The sequence below is a fragment of the Triturus cristatus genome, chromosome 1_2, assembly GCF_964204655.1.
Source record: "Triturus cristatus chromosome 1_2, aTriCri1.1, whole genome shotgun sequence".
Classification (NCBI taxonomy): domain Eukaryota; kingdom Metazoa; phylum Chordata; class Amphibia; order Caudata; family Salamandridae; genus Triturus; species Triturus cristatus.
Window position 1 is genome coordinate 763,204,567 of NC_140580.1, and position 18,775 is coordinate 763,223,341.

The window sequence follows — 18,775 nt, forward strand, 5'->3', positions numbered from 1 at the left end:
CAATGGGGGTTGGCAAGTCTTTTGGTATTTCCGGAGTAGCCTTAGGTAACCCTTCGGCCAGAAGTGGATACATGCCATTCATAAGGGCGTTTCTTTGTCTATCTATTTGTTCTGATTTTACTCGAGTACCTTCCTCAAGTAATAGATTTTCTCGGACTTTATTTGAATTCTCCTTACCTTTCTCTTCCTGTCGGTGTGCTTTTTCTGTACGTCTATATGATTCTTTACGCCATAATTCAATGGCATCTTTCTGTGACTGTCTGGCTTTCTTTTTCCATAATTCTTCTTCTACTCTCATGATGCAATCTGCATCCCAGGTCCCCGCTGCGGGCCATCTCTGACTCTCTGGTAATTCTTTGGTGTAATCTACCCATAAATCAAGAAATAATACAGCATCTAGGCCATGCTTATGATACATAAAGTATCCTGGAGTATCCCTAGGTGGAATGGGAACAGCTTCTTCGAGTACACCTTTTCTAGTTTTGATCTGTCTTAGTTTCGAAAAGAGCGGCATTTTTAGATCTTGTTTCTAGAACACACTTTATACGAGAAAACACAATAATGAACAGTCATTCATACCACAATATATAGAACGTATTTAAAACATTTAACGCTTAACAGGTTTTACGAACAATGATAACTAATAAGAAACTAGTTACTGACATTATACTGACACTGGATAATATTTATTTATATGCACAACATACTATATTACTATATATACTGCTAAACAGTACAGATACACTGCTAAAACAGTGCAGACCGGATTTGTGTACCCAAACCCGTCTTGACCGGCACAGACTGTGCACGTTAAATGCCTCCCCGGTAATGGTACTCACCGGGTAGCTCGGAACGGAAGGCCTCGGAACGGAACTTGAAACTGGACCGGACTGGATTCGACTCGACTGGACTCGGAACTTTGGAACCTGGCGGGTCTCTGTATACCTCGGATCTTGCTCTCTCAGCTAGGCTCTGGTCGGGATACTTCGCACTTCTCACCGCCTCGTCTGGGTGTTGATCGCAGCCTCAGTCGTCCCCGCTTGGCCGGAAGGAGACACAGGAAATCCTGCAGATACGCGTTTTTGTTGTCCGTTCAGCTGTGGCAGGAGACCGGGCCTGCAACGCACCGCCGGCGCGTGAGATGAGAAAGTGTCCCTGTTCGGGCGCCAATTTATGTGGTAAATATTTCGTTACCGGTACTATTTTTTATGCGGTAAAGTCTGTCTAAGAATAACTCAGTAAAATGAGAGGCAGAATCCGTGGTATTAGAGCGTTTAAAAAGGCTTTATTCCTATACAAAGGAACACAATTCGAATTGTGGGCCTTCTATTCCATCACCACGAAAGTTCAGGAAGGAAGGAACATATATTATTGACAGATAAGCAGTTTTATAGAAAATACATTACAATGAAACAGATGCAAGAGGCGTAACAGCTGATAAGAGGTGCATACGTAGCTAATAGAGGGCGTAATTTAATAAACGTCATCATACATGATGTAATATGTGGGTGGATCCATAAGAGAATCCTGCAATGTCAGCAGAAATAGTTGGCAGAGATGCGCACGCAGCCGCATGACGTGTGATTGACGTGCAACTAGAGGGTGAAGGGGACTTGACATTTAGCTCTACATGTGGAGACAGAAGTCTGGGGTTATGTCAACCTAATTCCAAATCATATCTAATATCCTATGTTTAAAGAACTGTGTTATCCAAAAGGAAAGGTCTCTTAGGATAGAATCTTATTCTATACTGACTATACTGACTGTTAGTGCGTGTACAAGCGTCTAAGTGTCTACACTAGATGCGAGGGGGTAGGAATATTCCATGGTAACGGGGCTATGAATTACTTGCATGAGGACAGCGAGGCCTGGCCCTTTGCACGGTAGCTGGAGGAATGTTTACCTAAACTACTAGACAGGAGGAGATAATCTTGAAGGTGAAATACAGTTTTTGGCAGGCGACAGGCTGGATCAGACACCGTTAGCCGCGCAGGGAGTAAGACAAAGTTCATGGTCACAGATGCGGGCTCAGACTGGAGCTTTCAGAAGCAGAAGGCAGGAAAAGGCTTGATGACAGAATTCGGGCCTACTCGCCTGAATCTGTAAAATGTGGAAAGTGAACCACATAAAGTCGGTGGCCTTTCATACTTAGGAATGGAATATCTGACCCATTCATGGCGGATTTGAAAGAGGACATGTTGACGATGGACGCACATATATTTGCGTCTTCAGAACTGGAGCAGGAGGGAACATACATGTACTTATAGCATGCACATGGAGCCGTTGGGGTCTACGATAGGGGACATAACTGATCACAAAATTCATATTTCCTCAGGTCGACGGAGCTGCGGGGAGGAGACTTTCGAGCGAGGCAGTGTCCTGGATCGTAGTGCGATCCAGGACACTTTCACGGTGATATTTATCAATTTCTCAACAACGATATTCAAATTCAATTTATGCCTCTTTATTTTAGTCCCAGTGGTTGATCTTTCTAATATATATAGTTTTATCCTATAGTATCACAGAGGACATCTCTTGGTCTCGCAGCGACTTAAGATATACTTCTGGGACAATATTTTTCCTTCTCAACATTCTCCTTAAATAGCCCCAACCATTAGTAGTACTTGGTGGCTGTTGGCGGGAGTATAAGAATATTGTGTCTGATTTCAGCGCGACGTCCTCCAAAGTTTCCTTGCCCTCCAGTTCCACGCCTGAATGAGGTCTACAGCAGGCACCTTTGGGGGACATTCTCTTTAATGGCCTTACTTTTTAACGGATCTTGCCTTTTTGGTGACAAACCGAACTCTACCTTGGAGCATTTCAAGGAGAGCAGAGCCTCAGCAACATTTTTAGGGCCTGTCTGCTCCTGCACTGCAATTCTACCAACAATTTAATCTTCTCCGTGGCTGTGGTAGAGGTTTTCGCATCCGTCAACGCTAGACTTCTCCTTTGGCCTAATAGGCTTGTCAGCCTTTTCACTGCAGAGGCTGTCGCTAAAAAACCAGGATAGCCAGACGTTGGTTCAAATTTGTTGGTGCAGCATCTAACAAATTCATACTTTACAGGCTAAGTTGTCTGGAATGTTTGTTTTGTACCTAGCCCAGCAAGGACTTTCCTTGGGCACTGGTAAGGGCTACTTTTTGGCTCTTTTTGCCTTCTTGTGGTTGCTTTATTAGTCTTAGTTATTTAAATCTTTCATTGTGATGCGGTTTACAACACTTGTTTCCACCAAAAGCCTTTGTGATGCCCCAATATGACTTGAGTTTAGTCTTAACTTATTTGATCACAGCTTTTGAGCCGCCACATTTTCCCCCTGAGACTTCTGACTTTAAAGATAGTCTTTCTCATTGTATAACATTGGCGAGCCTTGTGAGCAAACTTCAGGCTCTGTGTCAATCCACCTTATAATGCCTTTGTTTCTGCTAAGTCTGTGCTAAGGACCTGGGCTTAATTCCTACCCAAAGAAGGTCTTGAAAAATAATTTTAAAAATTTTCCAGACCTGCAGGTCAATTGACTTGAATAATCTACTCACCTTAACTGTAATGTTTTTTGGGCCAAAAACTGGTCTCAAATTGTTTAACTCTAGGCAAATATTTTATTTCACTGGGTCTCACTTTTCTCCATTGTCCCATATGAGAGCACTTTCAAATATGTGAGTTCAGCATATCTGTTGTTCGAAAAACACTTATGTTTGATTTAGCAAACTAAACTTTTGCTTTATGTATAATAAGAATAGCTCACATTTAGGGGACATATGACCCCTAACTTGCCTCTTAATTCACTAACCGCATTGTCTTCAGGGCGGTGGCAGGAATGTTTCTAAGTTCATGTATTAAAAACTAGCTTTTAATAAAGATACCACTGAAACATTGTGGTAATGCACTGTCATTTACAGACCGCTCATTTTCTATTGGAATGGATAAGATTTCCTACTGACCTGCAGTTTTACTTTTAAAGCTATATAGTGTACAAACGATAATGGATGGAAATCGGGTTCAGCAAATATTGATCATGTGCACATCACTAAGTAATGTGTTCTGATTTGCTTTGACTCCATTTCAATCGATTTCCATCACACTTCAGAAATACTAAAAAAAACAATACTCTCCTAAATGCTTATTTATTTTGAAATATTTGTACAGTTCATTTACAAGTTATTTAAATGTTTGTCAGTAAATCAACTGACATCCTACTGCCTTTTATTTCACACTCCTTGTCCCTCAGGGTTGTCAAACAACTTGACAGAATCCTTTAAATTTATATTTGGAAAAAGAAAAGTAAACGCCATTTTCCAGGATAAAATTAGCAGCAATTTGTAAGAAGACATAAGCTGACATATGACCTCTGTCTTTAAACCACAAGAAATGTGACAGGATAAAAACAAGCATTTGCAATGCAATAGGTCTCGCAATTACGCGAGTTTGAGCTATTAGCATTGTAAATGATAATGCCTTTTATTTTTGTTCTGGTTTTTAAAACCTAAATAAAAGGCTTTGTCATTTATAATGCCAATAGCGTAAACTCGCATAAATGCGAGACCTATTGCATTGCAAATGCTTGTTACACTTGTTAAGACTGTCTGGGAATAATAGACTGCACCTCGTTTTAAAACCCAAGCACAGCAACAAGCAACAGAAAGGAGAGAAGTCAACCTTTGCAAGGGGCCTTCCACTACCCGCCAACACGTGTCGCTGACGTTTTAGTAACTTTTGAACTGTGTGAAATAAAACTAATTTGTTCTTTGTTAATATCTGAAGATTATGCTGCAGATGATGAATTATGCGGCAAATGCAGCGCATCCATAATTATGCGGAAAACGTCGCAACCGCGCCATGGCATAACTAGTGGCGCTGCATGACCCGTTTGTGAGCATTGTCTCCTATTGGTGCAGATGTGTAGATGTCTTCCAATCTTCGCTTGTGTGCACCTGTATGTCTATGTGGTTGTCTGTGTGCCTGTTTGTGTGTGTGCGCGCCTCTTTGTAGTTTTTTGTGTGTCAGTATTTCAGTAGTTGAACGTGTGTATCCTATGTGTAAGTGTGTGTGTGTGCCTAATTGTGCATTTATGTTTGTGTGCCTATCTTTGCACACGGTTGTGTGTCTATTTGCGTGTCTGCCTTTGAGTAGTTGAATGTGTCTTGGTATCTGTTTGTGTGTTCTTTGTGCTAATGTTTGTGTCTCCTTGCTGTCTGTGTGTGTGTGTCTGTCCGTGGCTCTCACAGGCAGCACATCACTGAAGTGTGGCACGGCCAGGGGCAGTACCTGCAGGCCAGAGCCCTGGTATTTCCACCACCCTGGGGGTCCCTCCGTGTGTTTACCTACTGCTACTGCTTTCACATGCCCCTCCCACACACAGAGCCCAACATCGTGTTGTGTTGTTTGCAGGTGGCTGGCTAATGCCTCAGCGGTGCCTGGGGAGGGGGCAGCGGGGCAGTTCTCATCCCACGCTTTCCCAGGGCAGGCAGTCTCTGCTCACTGCCCGAGTGGTCTGCCATGGAGTGGGGTACATGCCCCCCCTGGGAGTGCGCATAAAGGGGGGGGGAGTGTAAGGACGGCCAGGGCCCACGGGGGCATTTGTTCCACGCTTGGCCTGTGCTGAGCCCCCGAAGGTGATTGACGCCCCTGACATCGGCCCCGGATTAATAGCCCACCCTTGTGAGGCTGTCAGGGTCTGAATGGCGCAGCCAGGCCCTACACATGCTCACTTATGTCTTTTTAAATGAGATTACATTGGAATGACTTCCAGCCCCCCGCATGTGCCCCTCAAACTGCACCCCCCCCCCTCACCATGGTACATCGGAATTCCAAGCTGAAGTCAGCCCAGGCTTGGCCTCTCCAAACAGCAAGTCACACTTCACCGATGGAGCCTGGGAGACAGAGCCGGAGAGACAGAGTCTGTGAGACAGAGCCAGAGAGACAGACTAGGACAGCGCCGGAGAGATAGAGCCAGAGAGACAGAGCAGGAGAGTCTGGGAGACAGAGTCTGGGAGACAGAGTCTGGGAGACAGAGTCTGGGAGACAGAGTCTGGGAGACAGAGTCTGGGAGACAGAGTCTGGGAGACAGAGTCTGGGAGACAGAGTCTGGGAGACAGAGTCTGGGAGACAGAGTCTGGGAGACAGAGTCTGGGAGACAGAGTCTGGGAGACAGAGTCTGGGAGACAGAGTCTGGGAGACAGAGTCTGGGAGACAGAGTCTGGGAGACAGAGTCTGGGAGACAGAGTCTGGGAGACAGAGTCTGGGAGACAGAGTCTGGGAGACAGAGTCTGGGAGACAGAGTCTGGGAGACAGAGTCTGGGAGACAGAGTCTGGGAGACAGAGTCTGGGAGACAGAGTCTGGGAGACAGAGTCTGGGAGACAGAGTCTGGGAGACAGAGTCTGGGAGACAGAGTCTGGGCCGATGGTTAGAGCCGGAGAGACAGAGTCTGGGAGACAGAGTCTGAGCCGATGGTTAGAGCCGGAGAGACAGAGTCTGGGAGACAGAGTCTGAGCCGATGGTTAGAGCCGGAGAGACAGAGTCTGGGAGACAGAGTCTGAGCCGATGGTTAGAGCCGGAGAGACAGAGTCTGGGAGACAGAGTCTGGGAGACAGAGTCTGGGAGACAGAGTCTGGGAGACAGAGTCTGGGAGACAGAGTCTGGGAGACAGAGTCTGGGAGACAGAGTCTGGGAGACAGAGTCTGGGAGACAGAGTCTGGGAGACAGAGTCTGGGAGACAGAGTCTGGGAGACAGAGTCTGGGAGACAGAGTCTGGGAGACAGAGTCTGGGAGACAGAGTCTGGGAGACAGAGTCTGGGAGACAGAGTCTGGGAGACAGAGTCTGGGAGACAGAGTCTGGGAGACAGAGTCTGGGAGACAGAGTCTGGGAGACAGAGTCTGGGAGACAGAGTCTGGGAGACAGAGTCTGGGAGACAGAGTCTGGGAGACAGAGTCTGGGAGACAGAGCCTGGGAGACAGAGCCTGGGAGACAGAGCCTGGGAGACAGAGCCTGGGAGACAGAGCCTGGGAGACAGAGCCTGGGAGACAGAGCCTGGGAGACAGAGCCTGGGCCGATGGTTAGAGCCGGAGAGACAGAGTCTGAGCCGATGGTTAGAGCCGGAGAGACAGAGTCTGAGCCGATGGTTAGAGCCGGAGAGACAGAGTCTGAGCCGATGGTTAGAGCCGGAGAGACAGAGTCTGAGCCGATGGTTAGAGCCGGAGAGACAGAGTCTGAGCCGATGGTTAGAGCCGGAGAGACAGAGTCTGAGCCGATGGTTAGAGCCGGAGAGACAGAGTCTGAGCCGATGGTTAGAGCCGGAGAGACAGAGTCAGAGCCGATGGTTAGAGCCGGAGAGACAGAGTCTGAGCCGATGGTTAGAGCCGGAGAGACAGAGTCTGAGCCGATGGTTAGAGCCGGAGAGACAGAGTCTGAGCCGATGGTTAGAGCCGGAGAGACAGAGCCAGAGCCGATGGTTAGAGCCGGAGAGACAGAGCCAGAGCCGATGGTTAGAGCCGGAGAGACAGAGCCAGAGCCGATGGTTAGAGCCGGAGAGACAGAGCCAGAGCCGATGGTTAGAGCCGGAGAGACTGAGCCAGAGCCAGAGAGCCAGAGCCGGAGAGACTGAGACTGAGCCAGAGAGCCAGAGCCGATGGTTAGAGCCGGAGAGACTGAGCCAGAGCCGATGGTTAGAGCCGGAGAGACTGAGCCAGAGCCGATGGTTAGAGCCGGAGAGACTGAGCCAGAGCCGATGGTTAGAGCCGGAGAGACTGAGCCAGAGCCGATGGTTAGAGCCGGAGAGACTGAGCCAGAGCCGATGGTTAGAGCCGGAGAGACTGAGTCAGAGCCGATGGTTAGAGCCGGAGAGACTGAGTCAGAGAGATTGAGCCAGAGAGACTGAGTCAGAGAGATTGAGCCAGAGAGACTGAGTCAGAGAGATTGAGCCAGAGAGACTGAGTCAGAGAGATTGAGCCAGAGAGACAGACCAGGAAGAAGAAATAGGACCCAGAAGGATACAGAGAAAGAGACAGTGCCAGCACTTGTTTTATCTGAAATTAAGCATTGGGAACGTAAAACTAACGCTATAAAAGCAGCTCACTTGTCAGCAAAAATACTGTCTCACAATGTACACGGAAACTCCCGTCTGAATAAATGTTTGTAAAAAACAATAGAAAGTAATATTAGGCGTGTAGCCAAACGCTCCGAGTAAGAAATACAAACAAAACAGAAAGCAGCTCCACATCCGGGCCAGGGAGGAGACCTGGTGCGTGAGGACTTCAAAAGCCCAGGGAGGGGGCCGCCAAAGCGCCCAAGGCAAAACAAACAAGCGACACAGCAGAATGTAATGAGGCGTGAATGAGGGCTGAGACAGCCGGACCATGGAGCGCTTCACAGAAGGGGAAGTGAATGTTTAACAAGCGATCGCGATCACATCAAAGCGGCCGTACGGCCCGCGAAAGTGAAAGCAAACGAGTGCTTTCAGGCCTCCAAATGGTGCGCGCGCCCGGCCGACGCACATGCACTGTACTTGGAGGCCTGAAAAGCCACTGTTTGCACTTCCAAAACTCGCTTACTATAAGTCTCGCCAGAGCAGCGCTAAAGCGCTGTCTCAGGCGAGACCTAACAAGACTTAAAGGCATCCTTATTTCTCATTCACTTTCTGACTCAACAGAAAACATGTTCTTTGCTAGTTACAGCTCTGTTCCCAGAACGGGCAAGTAGGTGCCAAAAATAGCTCGCCCTGATAAAATCTGAGCCACCATAGCGAGTGGATTTTTTTCAAGGCCTGTGCAGTATACACTCCTTAACATGACGGTCAGCTTTCCGTCATTCTTTGTTCCACTGCCGCCCTCTAATTGTTGAAGCAAGACTTCATCATTTGGATCCTAAACGAGAATCTAGTTTCTATTTCGGATGTACAAGGAACATCGAGTGGAGGATTAGCTCTTTGTAGGGTTTTCTGGAGCAAAGAAGAGCAAAGCAGTTCAGAAACAGACCATCTCCTGATGTATTATTCTCTGCTTTATGATTTGCTAAGCACTGGCAAAAAAGCAGCCTTAAGGCTTGTGGGCTCATTCCACCAGTGCTAACATTGCTACCACTGTGTTGGCACGTAGCATTTTGCCAGCTTGCCCTCCAAGACTTTTTCGTATGAGTTCACAGACCCACCACCTTAGGAGGACCTGCTATAGTATCTATTCACAATGGGAGTTATCTGGAGTTAGAAGTATCCATCACTTACTTACGTTCTGTAACAATCTTTCTGGTGGATTTTCTGTATAACTGTAGATTCCTCACCGACGCTCAATATCTTGTTCTGTGGAATGGAATCTCTTCCATTCCCCATAAGGGCCCTATCTAGAGATCTGCACACTCATGCTAATTTGCCGATGGGTTCTGATTCCGAAGGCGCACACAGCCTAGGAGACCGCTGATAGCACACATTGGTGCCGCTTGTATTTGGCTTCACTAGTTACTTGTGAGTGGAATGACGTTGGCACAGAGCCACAGAACACCATGGCTCCCCGAAAATGTCTGCATACAGTCTGACGCCTGGGGATTATACACAGGATAAGTTATCTGCGGTTAGTGTATCACCATAAAGATCTTTACTGAAGGTTAGCAATTTGTTCAATATATCTCAAGAGCCTTAGAAACATTTGTGTTCTGATATGTTCTAGACGTTTTTTTTCCCCCACATGAAACTCAGTTACTGCTAGTCAAGCCAACACTGTCCATTTCCTTTATTTTTTTGTGAACCACCCACATGCACACAGGTTGCTTGCACGTCCTGGAAGTTTTTTTACACTACACAAACTACTCACTTTAGATACAGCATATAAGCTTCTGTAAGATTTTCAAGTCTTGTAGGGGTCAACAGACGAAGGGCAGCATTTATCTTTAATACTGTAGTTCGTCAGATTTGATCCATTGCATTGTATGATCATGAAATGTGAGAAGTGGATGTCTTTGCTTTTTGAAATATTCTAGCAGAAGGGTCCATTATCTCATGAAGTCTGCTGCCTTTTTGAGGCAGCAGATCATGTATTTCATTTGTTGTGGTCGAACTATCAGACTCCCTAATGCTCTACGAGATGTATATTTTGGATTATGAATGGGGAACAAATAGCAGTTTTTCATACTGTGGTATTGTGGTTTGTAAATGCACTAGTCCTAATAGGGACTTCAATGCCATAATATTCAACTATTTAAATGTTGCAGTCCTGCTGACATTTTTTCTTACGGTATGTTTGCAATATCACACATGCCCTCCCCAGCCTGCCTACTTCCTGGGGCTATAGTAGTGCAGCTAAACTTTTAAAAATTTCAAGAAAAATATTATATTATATTTATTTTTTTGTTTTTTAAGAGTGCTCTAAAAAAGAATAGTATTTGGTTTCATGGCCGTTTTTTGTAGTCTTTCATGTTATACAAGTTCAACACTTAACTGAAAGGGCATCTTTAAGCGTCTGCTGTGTGTAAAATCTTAGAATATAACACATGTGGGTTGATTTTTTTTTAATCGTGTTTTTAGTTTTTCTTCTGTTCCAGGTGCATAGGCAGCAGTTACATAACCGCCTTTGTCTGACTTTACACAATGAAAAAAATTTGTGCAGATGTTTGAGATTGCCTATTTATTTTTTCTCCCTAGGGCATCCATCATGTTTGAAATTCTGTCCAGAATTAACTTCCAATGTGAAAGCATTACGATGGCAGTGCATAGAATGCAAGACGTGCAGTGCTTGCAGGATCCAGGGTAAAAATGCAGTAAGTACCATGTGATCTTCAACTTGTTTTTATGGCAACCTTGTTTCCATTGGGGTACAGGTCTGTAAATCACCTTTACAATTTGTTGTGGTCAACAGACTTGGGAATATGCATTCTAGGGACTCTTATGCCAGCTATATAGATGCTCTAATGTGAAAGGTGAGGCTGCAAATGTGCCTAAGCTATTCAGCACAATTGGAAGGAAGTCAGACTATGCTGGTGGGAAGCAGTTGTATGTTGGATTGATGCTTGGCCATTTATGTAGCCCCTCCACCTTTTTGCAGTCACCTCAGTCGGTCCTTGAGCTTAAGGCCTGCTAGTACTAGAAAAAATGTTTTTTTAACTTTCAGTTGCTTTACTGAACTGTTGATCACACTTTGCCTTCAACCCATACAAGGATTCACTTTGAGGCAGAGAAGACCGTTACTGGGCTATGGATCCCCAATGTGGCTCAGCGGATAGAGTTACTTATAACTTGTGAAATGGCTGCATATTGCCCTGCCTCAGTCTATTGGGTTCATGTGAAAAGCATACCCTCGTACTGCATCAAGAATTATTGATCCATTCTCTTGCACAAATGATCTGGAGTGAGTGTACAATCTCTTTGAGCCACATAGCAAGCAAAGTCAAAACTCATGTTGACGAACCTTTGCCAGCAACTCTGGAAGGGAGAGTACTAAAATACAGGTTACCTATGTAAAAGGCTGTTCATTTGTCAGTGTCCAATTTAAAGGCTTCCTTTTAAGTGTTGCGGTAGACATGTACATATTACTGTGGGCTCATACGGAATTAATATATATGTGAAATTCCACATTGTGTAAATAATAGCATATATATTTGGGGTAAATTAGAAAATGTAGGGTTCAGAGTATTATGGGTATTGATCCACTTAAAAAAACTATTTTGGAACAAAAAGAATAAAACGCATTTAGTTAATATTCAGATAATGGGCACTAATGGTTCAGGGAGCATGCCCAGAATTGAGTACCTTAATCTGTACCCACTAATCAAAACTTGAACTGTCCTCCTGATGAGCCTTAATGTTGATTCCTTTAAAGTACGGTCTAAATTCCAGCTATCACAGCTTCTATTTCATCAAAGGTTTTCTCTCATTCAATACTAGCCGGGATCAGTTACAGCTGGTTTAGTTGTCCTAAGATCTCTTTATCCAAAATGAGACTATCCTCATTAGGATGAGAGCAGCATGCTCCTTGATATGCTTTATGGTTCCCTCACATTTCCAGTAGACCAAACAATGTGTTTAGTGATACCTCAGCAAAGTACTACACCTGAAAGTAGGGCTGTGTTAATAATCTTGTAACTTTTCACCTCAGCAGTCTAACTTGGCACCACAACATTCTTCATCCTGGATACACACACGTATGTGAACAGAAGTTTGCATTTATTTCACTCCTATGATCCTAGGGACATCTAGGAAGCCAGCTGTTAGTCTGTTATGATTCACCCAATAGCTCACTCCATTCTAATAGGCACAACCTTTTATTCTGAAGTACCAGTTATAGCGTGGACATCAGTCTCCTACCATTGTCCTGCTGCATCACAAAATATATAATGAATCAATATGGTGGAATTAATGGTGATCACCTATATTCTTTGCTAGTGGTGCCCTTCACTTATATTTGGGCAAATCACTAAGATTCCATATGTCTCCTTAGGTTACTGCTTGAGGAAAGATGATATACCCATTTACAAAGCTCTAAACAATATAATATTGTTAATTCTGCCAAATCTTCAAAGGTTCGTCTGTATGTAAAGGCAACCTCGGGACACCATTCGATATAAGGATCGGAATATTTTATTGAAGGATCTACATTCATGCATATATTCTCTTGGAATTTTTTATGCAGTAGACCTTATTAAAGGAACCTTTAAGTACATTAAATTACCTTGCTTTAAGACCATCATTAGTTTCCTCAAGGCTGCATGCAACCCATTGGTTATGCTGGAGGATAGGCCACATCATTTGGTCAAGTGCTGTGAAACGGAAAAGAGCTTCAGCCACAAGCCAGCTACTTTCCACGTTTAATAGTAGTGATTAATATCACTGTCTCCTAGTAGACTTTTTAATTTGCAGTCATTTCAGCTTCAGTCCTCTCTACAGTTTTAAAAATGTTGCAACCAATAAGAGATCTCATGAATTACATTTGGGTGCCTGTCCTTTGAGGTGCACAAAGACCCTAGTTCCCATGCATTCACTCCGCAGCATATTGTGCTTCCCCTATGTTTTCCACACTTCATACTGACACCATCTTATTAAACATGTGAAGTTTGCTCTGAGAACTTAACGCAATATCCAGAGATCTGGGGGTAACAAGGTAAGTAAAACTGGTACTAATATGAATGCATTGCTCTGTTATAAAGTTATCGGGGGAGAAATTATTTGGTCAGCAGAGTCGAAGACAGACCACTTAGTTGTCATAAGATTCTCTGTGAGGTCCATTAACAGTAGAATAAATCTGTATATGTGTTAACCCGTTATACTACGTGCACTATATTTTAGTTAAGGAACGGTCTTTGTCAGACCTATATTACCAACTTCACGTATTCTTAAACATTCGTAATCAAAATACATATGTATACACAGACGCATACAGGGACATCGGCCAGCCCTCTTTATCCATTAGATTGTTCAAGTGTTACACTTGTTTTGCTTTCACCCACTACAGCTTAATGTGCGGGGCAGAAGGTGAGACCACTTCAGCCATGGGCTGCCTTTCATTATGATGATTGCCCTTTGCGTGTGCACATTTGTCTAAAAAGTAATCCACTTAATTGGTAGCGCTTCTAGGCAAATATCTGCTTTCATTAGTTTATTTAATGTATTTTTGTGATTCGTAATTTTTTTAAATTGTTTAGTAGACCTTTTTATGACCCTTTCAGGATGCATTTTACTCTCTTCTAGTATTGTGCTTAGTTCATTTCCCAAAAAATAAACATCGCTTGCCAAGGCCAGACTTTTTGGCTTTGCAAATGCTTGTTTTGTTTGTGAACAATAAAAGGAAAACATCTGCCTCCAGGAGGAAGCATTTTCCAACATTTCTTCCTTTTCAAATAAACAACGGACAGTGAAGCCGCTAGATAGGTGTTAACATGTTCTGAGTGCATAATACTAGACTGACACTGCAGTTTTTAAGACTTTTAAAAACTCACAGCCTTCCCATCAAGCTGTGCTTTTACAATGAGGCAACTTTTTAAAGGGTGTTTTTTTTTCAGCTGGACACCCTATTTTTATTAGGAGGGGTGGCTTATTTCTCTCAGTGGAAGTTTTTCAATATTTCCATTATTTGGGTATGGTTTGCTTGGAGGTAGGTGCACTGTAAACTCTCATCAGCCTGCTTTTTGTCTCAATGCCTGAAAGGATGAGCATGAAATCTGCATCATCTGCCTCATTAAAGTGCCAGTGAGTCTTGAGATGCTATATAGGACGCTGAAGAATGGGGTGTGGGAGGTAGGGAAGGGGTGTCCTAGGACCAAACTAGGGTAAGTATGCAGAGTTGCAATCTTGTCCCGCCACCTCTAACTTGATGAGGGAATCTTCAATTGAGGATGCAGTGAATGCGACAAGGTCTGTAACCCCATTTAGACTCAGACCTTACAACTCATCATTTGCACTCTGGTTGATGTCAAGGTTTTCAACGACTATGCATCACTCATCTCGACACTAGAAGTTGAGACATTCAGCATTGAGAGTTTCAAGGATATCGCACTCCACTTTTCGGTGTTTGCCATTGAGAGCCATCTCTATCTCAAGAGCTTTTGGACTTCAGTGGAAGTATCATCGAGAGTTTGTACCCTGACAACTAGTGAAAGAGGAGATCTTGGAGGTTCATCCTTGAGGATCCTCCTCCTCACGAGCCTCTGCCATCCACAGAAGGCTCCACTCCTACCCCTGACATAAGATGACTTGCCTGCCAGAACAACCTTTACCCAACTGCATTGCAACGTCCTACAACAGCTTTCCAGTGGCTGTCCCAGCTCAACATAATTTCTTGCCAATGGCTGTTGACTCCTGTGCTCCCTTTCAATGGATCGATCCAGGAAGCAGAACTGACATGCGTATAAGTAGGGTCAAGAGCCTCTCAGAAAAAGGAAAAAGGGACATTAATTCATGCTATTTTAAGGAGAGAAGGCTGCAAAGGTGACACAAGTCCATGACCCTCAAGACGTCTGTTCTTATGCAAGATTTTCTTCCTGGTAGTTACTTTTCTTAGAACATGGCTATGATTACCTATTAACTTGACACCCTATTCCCTTCTTCACAGTGTCTTAAATAAATTACATGGTAGCTTTTCTTTGAAGTCACAGTTAGAGTAGCCAAAATAGCTTAACAAAGAAGCCATCATAAATTTCTTGACTTCTCCAGAGGCCTCAAGCCAGGGCACTAATTTAATCACCAAATGAAAAAGTAATATAGACCTTCAGTCAACATTATGTAAGGGACACTTCACCTACTAAGTTATATCTACAGCTAGGAACATGGTGCAGGAGAAATGTAACGGAGAACTTTTGAACTCTAGCTACTGTCTCATAGAGCAAACAATCATGTTGGCCTGATGAGGCAGTTGCTGCCAAGGAGTCTGCTGACTAAGCAGCTAGGGATTTGCTATGGCCTTTCCTTTAGATTCTTCTCATGGCTGTGCCTGCCTTCAGAGCCTGATCAGACAGAGCAAATATTCATGGCCAAGCCCTTCTTCTCTTTTTGGCACCCCCAAGGATTACCCGATCCAATTCTTGAGAACAGAGGCTAAGACCATAATCTGTAGATCTTGAAAAAATGGAAGCAGTTGACCAAAATTCAGTTTATAGTGTATGGAAGGAGTCGACAGCAAAACCATATCTCCTTTTGGAAGAAACCGATCCGTCAGTCACAGAAAAAAATTTCAGCGGGAATCTTTTCTGGTGTCACATGCTGTGCATTACTCCACCATCTAGTGATTGGGTCCAGAATTTTCTCAACTTATTTGTTCTACTAATTCTGTTTATTTGGTGGGCCTCCATGTAACTCCATTTGTTGCACCTTGTGACGTTGTGCTTCCTCCAGAAGCTCCCACCTGTGGTTGCCATCTTCAGATTCTCTTTTTTCCGCCTTTGGGTTTGGATGTATGCAGGAGGATATCAATTGACGGGAAGAAAAATCTTATTGAACTGGAGAAGAAACGTGGAAATCTACGCCGGAGAGAAGTTATCGAAGGAAGATACCGAGTGGAGTTCTGGGTTCAGAATTGGGTATTTTCAATGACTAACACTGTAAATGCATGTGCAGGGGGCTCAGGCTCCCAGTACTCTGTGATGGAGAAGACGCCGTTCAAGTTCTGCAAGAACTGCCATGACAAGTTCACAAAGACGGACCGACACTCAGGCTGCAATCTCTTCTTACAATCTTCGGTGGGATGGTCCACCAGTAACTCCTGTGCAGCTTTTGCGCCGAAGACCTGAAGGTAAGACAGCACAGAGTAGCCCACCATACCATCTAGGGCCAACATACACCATCAGTGTGAGGTTTTGTCCAGTCTAGCGGCGAGGAGGAGAATGTTGCCGAGGAGCCAGAAGTGGATGCTGAGGTCCAAATCGCAGACACCGAGAAGACGTCAAAGACGACGTCAAAGACGGAGATATGGGGCTCAGCATCCTTAAAGCTGGTGGCCAAAACCCGAAAAACTGAGGCTTGGACCTCAAACTGCGTTGCCGTCGAAGCCCTTGGTGACCACAGGCAAGTCCAAAGAAAGACATCCTCAGAACCTCTGAAAAGGACACTGCAGCGGTACAGACCCCTGAAAGATCCAAGACGTCCAAGGGCAGTGGAGGACAGGATGCTTTGACGTCGAAATAGAGGTCGAAATCAGAACGACACCTTGATGAGCTCAATGTTTGTTAAGGAGTCATTTGCGAAACGACACACCGAGCTCAACAGCCATCACCGAGAGAATGAGACCAAGAGGAAGAGAGGGCTCGATGCCGAAATGGCTTCTATCTTAGAGAGGAAAAAAGACTTTGACAAAAGTCTTAAACATCGTTTATCAAGCAAATAGACGTCTACAGAGCAAACTGACAAAGACCTCGAGGAAATTGAACCTCAAGAAGAGCAGAAGGAGCAAAGTTTAGAAGAAGGGGAGGAACAAGTACAGCAGTTCTCGAAGGCTTTAGAGTACTAAGAATTTGACTGGCAAAAATTAGAAGCAGACTCTTCAGAGGAAGAACTAAACACCTACCCTTCAAGACCGCCTCCTCCAGATGACATTGGCATATATAACCAGGTTATAAAAAAGGCAGCTGATAAATATGGGGAGAAAATAACGCAATCCTGTTTCCGGTTAGAAACTCTTCTACCCACCCAGTCAAAGAGCCAATTCTTGCTAATGCTCCCACGAGTCCTGGACTATTGGAAAGCTGTCTTGGCAGAACTAGCTACATGTAAGGCGGCGGCACCCAGGGCGCAGACTAAATACAAACATTCTTCAAAATACCTTAAGTGCATAAAGGGAACCATCCCAGTAGACTCCATAATTACCTCTACTGCCAGGAAGAGAGCCAACGTCGGAAGCACCTCAGGACCGCCTCCAGATAAGGAGAGCAAGAGGATGAAAAGTAGAAAGGACTGCTGCCATCTAGTGGTGAATAGCGAACTCCAACGCTTTGCTAAATAGTCATGCCTACTAACATTGGGAGGAGATAGGTGAGCTAATGAAACTCCTACAAGAGCATTATCAAAGAAGAGCATCTCATTTAGTGGAAGGTGGCAAAAACTTTGCAAACATGTGCCTAAAACCAGCATCGGATGCAGCTGAGGCTTCAAGAAGACAAATGATTGGGATCACAGAAATTCACCATGCCTGGCTAAGAATATCGGGGTTCAAGCCAGTGGTGCAAGCCAATATAGTCTGTGCACTCTTCAATGCAGAACAACTTTTTAGAAGGGCAGTTGATGACACCATGAACCAGCTAAAAAAAGATTATGAAACTGCAAAATAAATGGGATCCCTGCAGTTTAGACGCAACATGCGAAGATCAGTCCCATGAAGACCAATATCCAGTTAGCAACACCCCATCAAACATACCAACAGGCCTTTCAGGGAGGTAGCCAATCAGGACAACAGTGCCACTGCTTGTAGTGTCAGCAATACAAGCAGTCTTTTTATTGCTGCCCACGTAGTACAGGACAACCACGAGGGGGAGGGGAGGTCCTGGTTATAAGTATCTTCATATAAATTACAAAGGGCACCCGGAAGATCACAAAAAAGGTAACAACAAGGGTGGAAACAGAAGAACTCCTACACTTAACACCAGTACGAGTAAGAGTACAAAGATTTCTAAAAGAATGGAAGAAAGTCACCTCAGACAAGTGGGTGCTAAAACTAATACAATTTAGTTATTACGTAGAAATAGTAAAGGTACCTCCAAGCAAGGAACCAAAGAAAAGGGTACATTCACGACAATAGAAAAAACTCCTCAAGGAAATAGAAGGGTTGAAGCCAAAAGGGGAAACTACGAGCGAGTTCAAGGTATTGGCCTTTAACCTAAAATCTGCACCAAGAGTATTCACAAAGGGCCTAGCAACCGTAGCGGCACACTTACAGAGACAGGGACCACAGGTCTACCCCTACCTGGATGACTGACTGTTAAGAGCAGACTCATACAAAAATGCAAACTGCATATGCAATAAGTAATAGCACCTTTCCAGCTAGGAATCTCCATTCACATGTAAAGGTCCTTACCAGAACCGGAATAAGAAAAGATCTTCCTGGTGCATAGGCTGAATACTATAATCGGGAAAGCCTTCCTGAGCAAGAAGATATTAAAGGCGCTCCTGAAGGAGAGACACCTCTACCGGAAGGGGCAAACTCGGACAGGGGGCAGGGCGACAGTGGGGAAGTTGATGGGAATGATGGCATCCTGCATCCCGTTAATACTGCTCACAAGGCTGCATATGAGACCACTTCAAGAATGGATGCAGAGTCAATGTTCACAGTCAACAGGGAGTTTGGAAGATCTAGTGTTTGTCACGCAGAAAATTGAGA

The 18,775-nt window shown here is 44.5% G+C and overlaps 1 protein-coding gene across 2 annotated transcripts in view; it reads left to right on the forward strand.

Annotated features, from left to right (window-relative positions):
• The window catches only part of KAT6B (lysine acetyltransferase 6B), a 517,655-nt gene that overhangs the window by 350,966 nt on the left and 147,914 nt on the right, over window positions 1-18,775 (forward strand). For both annotated transcript variants that reach the window (XM_085608735.1, XM_085608736.1), the window contains exon 4: window positions 10,624-10,739. In XM_085608735.1, coding sequence (XP_085464861.1) covers window positions 10,624-10,739 — 116 coding nt within the window. The remainder of the gene's footprint in view (window positions 1-10,623; window positions 10,740-18,775) is intronic.